General features: G+C 42.6%; 1 protein-coding gene across 1 annotated transcript; it reads left to right on the top strand.

Annotated features, from left to right (window-relative positions):
- The first annotated feature begins 283 nt into the window (after nt 1-283).
- Nucleotides 284-10,760, top strand: COMMD9 (COMM domain containing 9). The gene is made up of 6 exons (XM_033149712.1): nt 284-361; nt 2,635-2,760; nt 3,094-3,233; nt 4,354-4,388; nt 9,349-9,452; nt 10,593-10,760. The coding sequence occupies exons 1-6, from the start codon at nt 296-298 to the stop codon at nt 10,731-10,733; spliced, it is 612 nt and encodes a 203-aa protein (XP_033005603.1). The 5' UTR covers nt 284-295; the 3' UTR covers nt 10,734-10,760.
- The last annotated feature ends 328 nt before the right edge of the window (nt 10,761-11,088 follow it).

The raw sequence follows: 11,088 nt of genomic DNA on the forward strand, positions 1-11,088 counted from the left end.
ATTTTAATTATCAGACTAAGTATCTCGCCATTCATCAGCCCTGTAAAATTTACCCTGGGTCACACAGCTCCTCTTGCGCAAGTTAAGGAAAAACGAACGAGCTGCGCCTGGGAAATGGGCTTCAGGACTTGCGTTGCCAAACAGATACAGTACTTTCCCATAGCAGCCTAACAAGCTTCCTCCTCCGTCAGGCTCACAAAGGGACTACACCTCCCACAATGCAAAGCAGCCTAACAAGCTGCCACGTGACTACAATCACAATCTCTTCTTCCGATGTTGGGTGGCATCAGGTCACATGAGAGAAGGAAGTATGGCTGCAGCGGGAAAGGAGGAGTTCGCGGCTCTTCAGATCTTGCTGAAAGTAGGTGCATATTTATTTATTTGCGGGAAGTTGTTGTTTACTGCAAGATCTCTCGGCTCTGATAGTTTTTAATGATGTTTAAAGCACGTTGTGGGGGTGAAAGGGTGATATTGAAAATCAGTGATTTTATATCATTCGACCATGATGGCACTGCTAACGTCCAAAGTGCTGGCAGTTAGGTCGGACAGGGACGGTGGCTAAAAAAGAGATTTGTCGAAAGCCCTTCAAATGGTTGAAGAAGTCCCAGCGAAAGGAGAATGGATACAAAAATAAGAAATCAAGATAACAAACTTTTTATAAAAGAATGGAAATGGTTTATTGAATATTTACAAACAAACTGTGAACAGATAAGAACATTGGCAGGATCACTATAATAATCTGCAGTTTTATAAGAGTATAGCTAAATAAATAAGTTAAATTAATTTGGAATATGCAGAAAATGTAAATATAAAAAACCACAGAAAGAAAGGGAAGGAAGTCAAGTTCAAAATGTTAAAATGATTGCAAAAGTATTGAAATGTATAAAATTGAAAAATTATAAATAAAAAAGAAAAGAAAAGAAAGCTCTTCAAATGAGGTCATGGTGGAGTCAGAATTGGAGCTCTGATCAGATTGAAGTTCGCTGAAGTCACTGTTATTTCCTCCCCTCTTTTAAGGGACCTGTTGGAAGAATTGTGTTTTCAATGGGCTCAATCTTCTGTTTGAAAATCAACCAGGATGCATGCCTAGAAACATTGTGTCACATTTTATAGACTACATGGGTGGGATTTTTCATTGATGCCGACATGTAAGTTTAAATGCCCTTCCCCCCCTCCAAAAAAACAACAACAGTGATATCCTTCGGATTGTTTAGAGCTATCCAATGACACTGAATGTTGGAAGATTTAACATTTTCCTTCATGCTCCCAGAAAATGTAGTAACAGCCATCAACTTTGACGGCTTTAAAAGAAGATTACAGAAATTCATGGAGGAGAGCCATCATGGCTAGTAGCTGTTGATAGTCCTACATTCTGCCACCCTTGTCAGAGGCAGTATGCCAATGTATGCCAGTTGCTTGGAGTAACAAGTGAGGACAGTGCTTTCGCACTCGGGTCCTGCTTGAAGGTTGGCCACTGTGGGAACAGCATGCTGAACTAAATAGGCCTTTGACCAGATCCAGCAGGGCTCTTTTTACATTCACAATCCTGTGTTCACAATTGCGTTCATTAAGTCCCATTGCATTGCACCTTCAGAATATATGAAAGTGCAGTTTATAAATACTTATAAAATAAGCTAGTTATCAGTGAGCCATACCTGAAAAGGATATGAGAATAGATAACCATAACCGGACACAGGTGGTGATGTGGTCTAAACCACAGAGCCTAGGGCTTGCCTATCGGAAGGTCGGCGGTTCAAATCCCCACAATGGGGTGAGCTCCCATTGCTCGGTCCCAGCTCCTACCAACCTAGCAGTTCGAAAGCACATCAGAGTGCAAGTAGATAAATAGGTACCGCTCTGGTGGGAAGGTAAACGGCGTTTCCGTGCTCTGCTCTGGTTTTGCTTAGTCATGCTGGCCATATGACCCGGAAAAACTGTCTGCGCACAAACGGCGACTCCCTCGGCTAGTAAAGCAAGATGAGCGCCACAACCCCAGAGTTGTTCGCAACTGGACTTAACTGTCGGGGGTACCTTTACCTTTACCTTTTAACCGGACATGACATTGGTGGCCTTTCCTATTTCCCCACCCCCACCCCAGTTTCTGATATTAAGAGGTATAATAACCTCTGTAGATGGGATCCAGTTCAGCTTACATGGCTAATGGCAGCTACCGGTAGTTTTCTTTTTTTTTATATAAAGATTTTATTGTTTTTTTTCAAAACAAAGAACAACAAAACACATAAAACAACACGTACACAACATTCAAAACATAATGAAAAACAAATACAAACCACCACTAAGAACACCAATAATTCTTTTTCTTGCTTATAAGACAAAAAAAAAATTCTTGTTCGAATCTAGGTGGGGTGACTTCCCCCGTTTTCTCTCCTTTGGTTCCAATTCTGATTTATTTTAATAACTTCTAAAATTCAAATCATCCAAAAAATCTAAACAAACTTCTTAATATTTACTTTTACTTCAAAATACATCCTATTACTTCTTAACTCAAATCTTATATCTTATTTCACTTAAACTGCTGCTACCGGTAGTTTTCATTAGTTTGTGCAAAGATAAATTTGAGCTGCACAACATCCTGTGTTTTGAAAAGGGGCACTGTTCATTTCTCTTTGCCAGGCTTCATCGAAGGATGTAGTTCGGCAGTTATGCCAGGAGTGCTTTTCTAGCTCCGCAAGAGGTTCTGACAAACTGATTGAGAACACGTGTTCCAGTCTCTCGGTTACGCCAGATGAAGCAAGTCAGGTAAGATTTAGGCTGTAAACATGTAGACATGTGTTGCACTTTTAAGTCACGTTGGCTTTTTTGACGGATCCCGAGGAAGGAGGGGCTGTAAAGATTGAGCAGCAAGCGCTCAGAACAGGAAGAAGAGATCCTCTAGCTCAGGGGGCAAGGAGAGATCAGGGTTCAGGATTAAAGGGCGGAAGCCAAATGGTGAACTGGACTGATGGGAATCAGGCAGCAGAGTGCATATATATGATATAGTGTGTTGGTGCTGGGTTGAAGGTGAGAGAGAGAGAGACATTGCCACGTTTTGTTGACATTTTACCTGAAAGATCTGTCTGGTTCCTCTTGCAGCTGATCCGATCTTTGCACAATCTTACAAGACACACAGTCTATCATGGCCTGACATCACCAGAAGAAATTCTCGCCCTCTTTCCAGAAGGTTTCCACCAGAATCTTAAAAACCTCTTGACCAAGATAATCCTGGAAAATGTGTAAGTGTCATTGAAGCTGTTTTCCATAGAATTTGACCACTGGTCCATGTAGCTCAGCATTGTCTCCACTGACAAGCAGGGTTTCAGGGAGGAGCCTTTCTCAGCCATGCCTGGATATACCTGGGATCACACCTGGGACTTTTGGCATGCAAAACATGTGCTGTGTTGCAGCCCTTCCCGTCAGATTTGTGGTGTTGGACAAAAAAAAGATCCCAAAGGCAGTGAATGGTAGGTTAGTCAGGCTTCACACTATTATCCAGTTGTCCCTGCTTTCTAGCTGGTCATTGGGTGTGTGGTAACACCAGATTCTCAATTAGATGGTCACCATGTGTTAGGATTAAAGGCAGGCAGTGATGACATGTCCCTCTCAATGAGAAGTGACCTTTGCATGCCTTGAATGGTGGAATAAGGCTGGAGCCATAGCCCCACATACCCGGGAGTTCACCCCATTGGAATTCTATAGGACTTACTTTTGAGTAGACATGGATCTGATTGCACTCTAAAATAATAATAATAATAATAATAACGAATTTTATTTATACCCTGACCGAGACCGGGCTCAGGGCAGCTAACACCAAATATATAAAATGCATTAAAAACACAAAATCAAACGATTAGTTTAAAATACAATTTGAATCACATTTGAAATCAAAATAAAATTAAGTGGGAACCCATGAATCATAACCGTAGGGGTAAGGAATTAAAATTTTACCAGGCCCGGCCACTCGTGCTGGTCCCATATGGGCCGATAGAAAGGGCCAAGGGGGCCACTTACAGGGTTTCATGGAAAGAAGGGGGTCAGACTGGGCCCGGACCAAAGGCCTGGTGGAACAGCTCCATCTTGCAGGCCCTGGTCTCTTGTGACAGAGCGTTCCACCAGACTGGGGCCAGATCAATTGCTCTCCATAGAGTCCGTTGCATAATGGAATTTGTCAAAATTTTGGTTTATTAAAACTGGTGGGGCTGCAACTTCGTGCTTTGGACTCCTTCAGACTTGATGACTGCGAAATGGTACTTCATGTGGCGAAAAAAGCTTTCCTGAATCCACTTTCAGTCCCTGCTGCCACTCTGTGTTTCAAAGACAAATGGTGCATATTTGCGTTTTCTCTGCTCTTTTCAGCTCTGCCTGGAGAAATGAAGCACAAGCCAGTCAAAGTAAGTAATGGGCGTTGCGGAGGAGCAGTTCGCATCTCTGAAATGGTTACCCTTACATTTATTGGGGGTGTTTATTAGGTTGTCTTGCCTCGGGAATGGACTGGATGAGAGGCACCTAACTGAAGCTCAGTCCAGATAAGACTGAGGCAATGTTAGTGGGCAGTTCCCTAGACTGGATGGATGGGAGGGAGGTTGCCTGCTCTTAACAGGGTTACACTCCCTATGGAGGAGCGGGTATGTAGCTTTGGGGTACTTCTGGATCCTTTCCTATGGCTTGAAGCTCATGTGGCCTCAGTCCTGTGGAGTGCCTTCCATTAACTTTGGCTGGTGGCCCAGCTGTGCCCCTGTCTGGGATAGCCTAACCTCTCTTGTCTATGCTCTGATAACCTCTAGGTTAGATTACTCCAATACTGTATGCTGAGGGTTGCCTCTGAAGATGGTTCAGAAACATCAGCTGGTTCAGAATTCGGCAGCCAGCTTGCTCACTGGGACAATACTATTTGAGCATATTATACCGATCCTAGCCCGACTGCACTGGCTGCCAATTAGTTTCCAGGCCAAAAGGGCTAGTTTTGACCTATAAAGCCTTAAGCAGCTCAGGACTGCAGTACCTCAGGGACCATCCTCATATAAACCAACCCAGACCCTGCAATCATAATCTGAGGCCCTTCTTCACATGCCTCTTCTGCGAGAGGGTGGCAACACGAGAATGGGCCTTTTCTCTGGTGGCTCCCCATTTGTGTAATGCTCTCCCCAGAGAGACTCACCTGGCACCCTCATTGCATATCTTGAGGTGCTGGGCAAAAATGTTTTTCCATAGCCAGGCCTTTGGCTGATTAAGCATTCTGTGGACATTTAAATGTGTTTGCCAGAGGGGGATTATTAGTTTGTTTTTGTTTTGTTATGTATTATATGTTTTCATGTTGTGAATTGCCCTTTGATCTTCGGATGAAGGGTAATAATAATAATAATAATAATAATAATAAAAAAAAAACATCACCACCACCTTTCCTGAATCCCCTTTCCTCATATGTTGCCTGTATGAAACCATCTTTTTTAGCTCTGCTGCTTATCTAACCTCTGACTAGCAACCTTCTATATGGAAAGTTTGTGCTGTATGAACGAGTTACAAGGATCTACATGCTATTCATTAGTAAAAGGTGTGGAATGAACACCTCAGTGACTAAACTCTGCCATCGGTGTGCATGTTAGGAGAGGATTGGCCCCTGTCCCATGAAGCTTACAATTTAAAAATCAACAGAGGAAACAGAGGAAGTGGAGGAAGGAGTAAACATGAAAGCAAGATGTGGTTTCTTGTTTGCTTGTTCAGTTAAGTGCTTACTTGCCAGCGGAGTTATTAGTAGGGCGTGGGAATCTTGGTCTTCGTTCACCATATAATGTAGCAGCCTTGTTAGCAATTATCCAGTACAAAGTTTATCCTTTGGCTGTGGAAGGAATTAATTTTTGAGCATCCTCTCTATGTTGCCTCTGGCTCTTCCAGCTTGCACATATGGTGTCTTTGTGATGTTGGACGTGAGCATTGGTATCTCATTCTGGCAGGGGGAAAACAAATGGTAGCTTATGCCAATGCAAGGTTGACTTCTTTTCAAACACCGTCTTGGATAAATTCCTCTCCCCACCTTGTCCTAGAGCTGTGTTGGCTTTTTTTTCTTTTTTTGCAAAAGAGAGAGAGAGAAAAGAGAGAGAAGTGGACTATTGTAGGCAAGGAATCTATTATTGTTGTTTATATAATGCCTTCAAGGTTCATGGTAGTTAAAGAATTTTATTAAAAGTTAGCATGGGGAAATATTTAGACAATAGGAGTCTTATCCAAATAAAGAGAACAAAAATGAACATCCACTGTCAACTTATGTTTGTTTTGCCAGCAAGGTAAGTAAAAAGAAGAATAAGAATTTGCAGAGTGTATTTTTAATAACTAAAAACCAACAATAAAAAATTATTTCAACAATAAATTCAACAATAAATAGTGCTGTCGCACCATTGAATAAGGAAGTGAAAGGTGTGCAGAGAACCTAAGCACACATATTTGAGTCTGTTCTCACACAATAGGTGATAAGAGAAGCACAGAAAGCTGCCTTATACCGAGTAAGACCATTGGTCAATTTAGCTCAGCTTTGTCAACACTAACGGGCAGTGGCTTTTCAGGGTTTCAGGCAGGAGACATTTCTAGACCTACCTGGAGATGATGGGGATTGAACGAGAAACCATCTGTATGTACACCAGTTGTTCCACCACTGAACTGCTTTATGCATTGTATGGAGAAAAAAGATAGAAAATGGTTTTTTCCCCCTTCTCTGTGTATTGGCTACTGGAACTTTGGGTTGTTCAATGAAACTGATTAGACAGGAGATTCTGAATAAACAAGAGAAAATGCTTCTTCATATCACAGATACACAATACTCCTTGCAACCAGACTTGTTGATGAGCCCCAGCTTGACTTTTAAAGGAGTTAAGACAGATTTATGAAGCTTAAGTCTATTAGCAGCTACGGGTTTTGCTGGCAATATGTACAGGTAATCATAGCTCTTTCCAACTCTACAATTCTATGATACTCTGGGACAGAAGCTTTCTGTTCTCTGCCCATTTTGGTTCCAACTGACATTTTGGTTCCAACTGACATTCTCAGCAAGAGATTTCAGCAAGTGTTACTGAGCAGCAAAAGAAATGTGACTACAATAAAACAAAGATGGAAACCCTAAATGTAGTGATATTAGGATTTGGTGTGGCTGTTTAATAAAGGCCATGTTAAAAATCCTTTGCTGGTTTTCAGCTGTGGCGTTGAATTAAACAGCAGCTTTTCAAATGACTTGCTAGTTAAATTGATTCCAGGTATGCTTGTTTGGAAGCAAGTCCCATTGAGTTCAATGAGAGTTGGCTCCCTAGTAAGTTTGTTTTGGACTGCAATCTGCAGAATATTTGGGATTTCTTGCTTCCTAAACATTTGCACGATTGCTGCTTTCTGCAGCTCTGTTAGAAATAAGGTCAAGGTTTTGCTCTGGGAGTCATCAATCAAGTAGAAGTGTCCCTGGGGCACCCAGGGGCTGATATCCCATGCATCCTTTTCTTAGCAGGCACCAAAATTGCAGTCATGTTCTTTCCATTGGTTGGTTTTCAGAACCTGATTTATTTGTGGCTGCTGAGTGCCTGCCCACAGCGCCTCTCAAACTGGAAGCTTGTCAGAGGGAAGGGGGATGGTGGAAAGAGATGTTTAAAAAAAGCACGAAGGTAACTCCAAGTCAGTTCAGCCAAATTGGATGGAGGACTGAGGCTACAATCCTGTATACGCTTATTTGGGAGTAAACCCTGCTGAATGCAGTGGGACTTAGTAAATAGCTGCGAAGACTCTTTTTTTAAAAAAAATGAGATCACTGTCATAATTGTGCTCCCTCCGCCAATTTTTCAAATGTTCGCCGACATTCTTTTAATTCTGTTCTATTCAAGTGCAGAATTAAGGTCAAGGATACGGAATTTGGTACCCTGCAAACTGATTTTTTAAAATTAAAAACAACAACAAAATTTCTGGCTCTTACAGATATGAAAATGGGCTTGAAATGTTGTGCGTCATTTTCTTTAAAAAAAGAAAAAATTCATTGAGTCATCAGAATATTTCACAATACAGCAAAACAAAGGACCAAGGGGAAACTTGCCATTATAGATTCACGATGCTTGGTTAGCTATTACTTCAGACCATAAAAAGGTTCACTCAAGAGAATGGGAGTATTGTTTTCATAGACTCAGAGAGGACTAACAGTAGTGAGTATTCATGTGTAATCAGTACTAAATTTACATTGCATGGATAACCTTGGGACTGGATTTCCTAATCACGTTGTGTTGGAGCTCTCAAACATGCACTTCAGTATTACCTGGAAATGAGATTTAAATAAACTTTATTAAGAAATCTAAGTATGACTCTTAAGCATTGCCGAAACAGAGAATGGTTACCACATTGCTCTGTGGCAGGCAACGGTCCTCCTTCATCTTTTCTGGTGCTGCTTCCCTTCCTCCTCCAGTATCTACATACAGGCAACCACATGGCGATCTTGGAGACACCTTGCCTAGTCCGAATTCTCTTCACAGCTCTGGGAACTAAAGCGGAGAGTTCACGCTCTGTTGTTGTTGTTGTTGCTGCTGCTGCTGTCATTTTAACAGGCTGAGCCAGACCCTTCTTGTCTCTGCTTGAAGAGAAGCCTTGTCTGACCTTTATCGTTCTCAAGGGAAATGGGGCTCTTTTTAGCCAGCTTGATTCTTATTTATGGCTTGTCTATCTTGGCAGGATCAAGAGCCAATATATTCTTTTCGGAGCCAGAAGATACACAGCAAACAATGCTGGGAACATATTTTAAATCCTCCAAACGCCAGCATGAAACGGGGTCTTGGGTAGAGGTCACCCACATCACCTGCCACCTGATTAGGAAGAGGCCAAAGCTGACTGACAGAGCACAGACTTTTTTTTGCCCCCAAGACCATTATTTATCATAATTAAATGACGTTCCAAAAATTTAACACTTCTTGAGATAGAGCACAGGCTTTGCTTGCAAAAGGTCCCCAGCATCTTCAAGATAGGCCTGGGAGAGACCCCTGCCTGAAATTCTGGGGAGCCACTATGAGTCCGCCTTGACAAAACTGGGCTTGACAAAACCAATGGTCTGACTTGGTCCTGTGATCCTTTGGGCGTTCTGACCCTGAACTCTGGTCCCCCTCGACATGCATAAGCTCTACTGATGAGCTGCACTTCTCCCCAACCTTACATGAGGGTGAAGTTTTATATAAAAGCTACAGTTTTACCATTAGCATGTGAAACCTTCCAGGGTTTGTTTTTTTTTAATTTGCTCACAGAGAAAACCCCGGAATAGCTCTAAATGATCCTTGGAGTGAGGTCCGTATCCTGATAATTACAATTCAAAGGTCTGTGTGTTCATTCATTTCATTTTAATTCCAGTTTCTCTCCCCCGGCTTGTGGATCTGGACTGGAGGGTAGATATCAAGACCTCCTCAGACAGTATCAGCAGAATGGCTGTCCCTACCTGCCTGCTGCAGCTGAAGGTATTGCTTCTTGAGAGAAATCCATTTATTTCCCACTTCATGAAGAGAAACAAATAGGCAGCTTCTTATCCCTCCCCCCACAGGCTCCCCCATTAATATCCCCCCCAGAGTCTTCAAAGACTGTTTAGCTTGTGACCTACCATGCTTGACACAGACCTACCTATTAGCAATGTACCAGCGGCTGAGAAATTATCTTAACTTTACAGCTTGTCTGGGATTGTGAAGCCACTGAAAAGCCACAGCACAATGAAAGGAGAGTTGCAAATTGTGAGCATATGTGATGACACTTGATTGCCTGTGACTGTTCCCCGCCCCCCCCCCCCCCGGCCTCTAGACAGTTTCCCACAGCTTCTGAAACTCTACTTCTACATTGGCTTACTCATGCTATTACCAGGTCACACTATTATCACCAAGACTTAAGTGTAAAGTCCCATTTATTTCAGTGGTGAAAATCTCATAAACTAGGTTGGATCCACACTAAGTGGGCTAGATCCATACTAAGTGTAGCTTACTTAGTGTGGCTCCAACCCACTGTCTTTATGATAGAGTCTTAATTGATGGAGTGGTGATTGTTCAGTGATGGGGACTTTGCATCTACCGCAAAGCAGAAGTGCCAGCCTTTTGTGCATACCTTGTTTTATGCAAGAACAGCAAAGCTGCATTCAGACATAGCTGGAAGGTATGATGGGTCAGCTAACCCAGAAGAGGGAAAGCATCGGGTTGGTCTCTGGTTAGGACTTCTGTGACTCCTTTTTTTGAAAGGTGACTAGATAAACTGGAATTCAAGAATGCTAAGAAGATAAAGCAGATGTTGCCAAGCCCTGCAGATGCTGTAGGAATCCAACTCCCATTAGCCCTTGCCAGTGAGCCCTAGTGGTCAGGTCTGCTGGGAGCTATAGTCCAGCAATATTGGAGAGGATATCTTGTTGACTAGCCCTGCTTTAGAATTTATGGCTTGTCCACCGAACCATCCTTCATGGCTGGGTTTGGTAGAAGCTGAACAGGCATTCTGTGTTCCTTAAGGATAGGGAAATATCCTTATTCTCTGTCAGTAGAAATATTAATCTGCCAGAAGAGAAGGAGGGCTGGGATTAAACCAAGAAGGTGGTTTCAAGCTCTGGGGTCTTTTTTCTTTTTCAGATTCAGGAAGACGCTGCCTTGTGTGGGAATGACTTCACAACCTCAGCATTGACAGTAGAGTTGAATAAGCAAACATTGGACACTATGTTAGATGGCCTGGGAAGGATACGGGACCAGCTTTCTGCCGTTGCAAATAAATAAAGCCTTCTGGCTAAAGGATTCCAACAGCTCTTCACATGCAGAAGATAACTCTCCTGTCTTGCCAACTTGGCTGTGATATTTTACCAACAGCCAATCTTTGGGTTTCTCTTCCTCTTCATAACCAAGCATCATTGTTATTTTTTTTACTTTTCAATGAAATGGCATGTTTTCCCCCTCCCCTCCCCTTCGGAAGCAAAGACTTCAGCACTTTCTTGGTCCGATGCCTGACATAAGCTTGTAATGACGATCGGGACCTCCTCTTGTACATATTCCTAGAGAGGCTAATAACTCAGCTTGTAGCAGGAATGAAGAGCAGCCGATGAAGCCGACTGTGTCTTCTTCCTCTGAAATGGGG

This window comes from Lacerta agilis, chromosome 1, assembly GCF_009819535.1.
Source record: "Lacerta agilis isolate rLacAgi1 chromosome 1, rLacAgi1.pri, whole genome shotgun sequence".
Lineage (NCBI taxonomy): Eukaryota > Metazoa > Chordata > Lepidosauria > Squamata > Lacertidae > Lacerta > Lacerta agilis.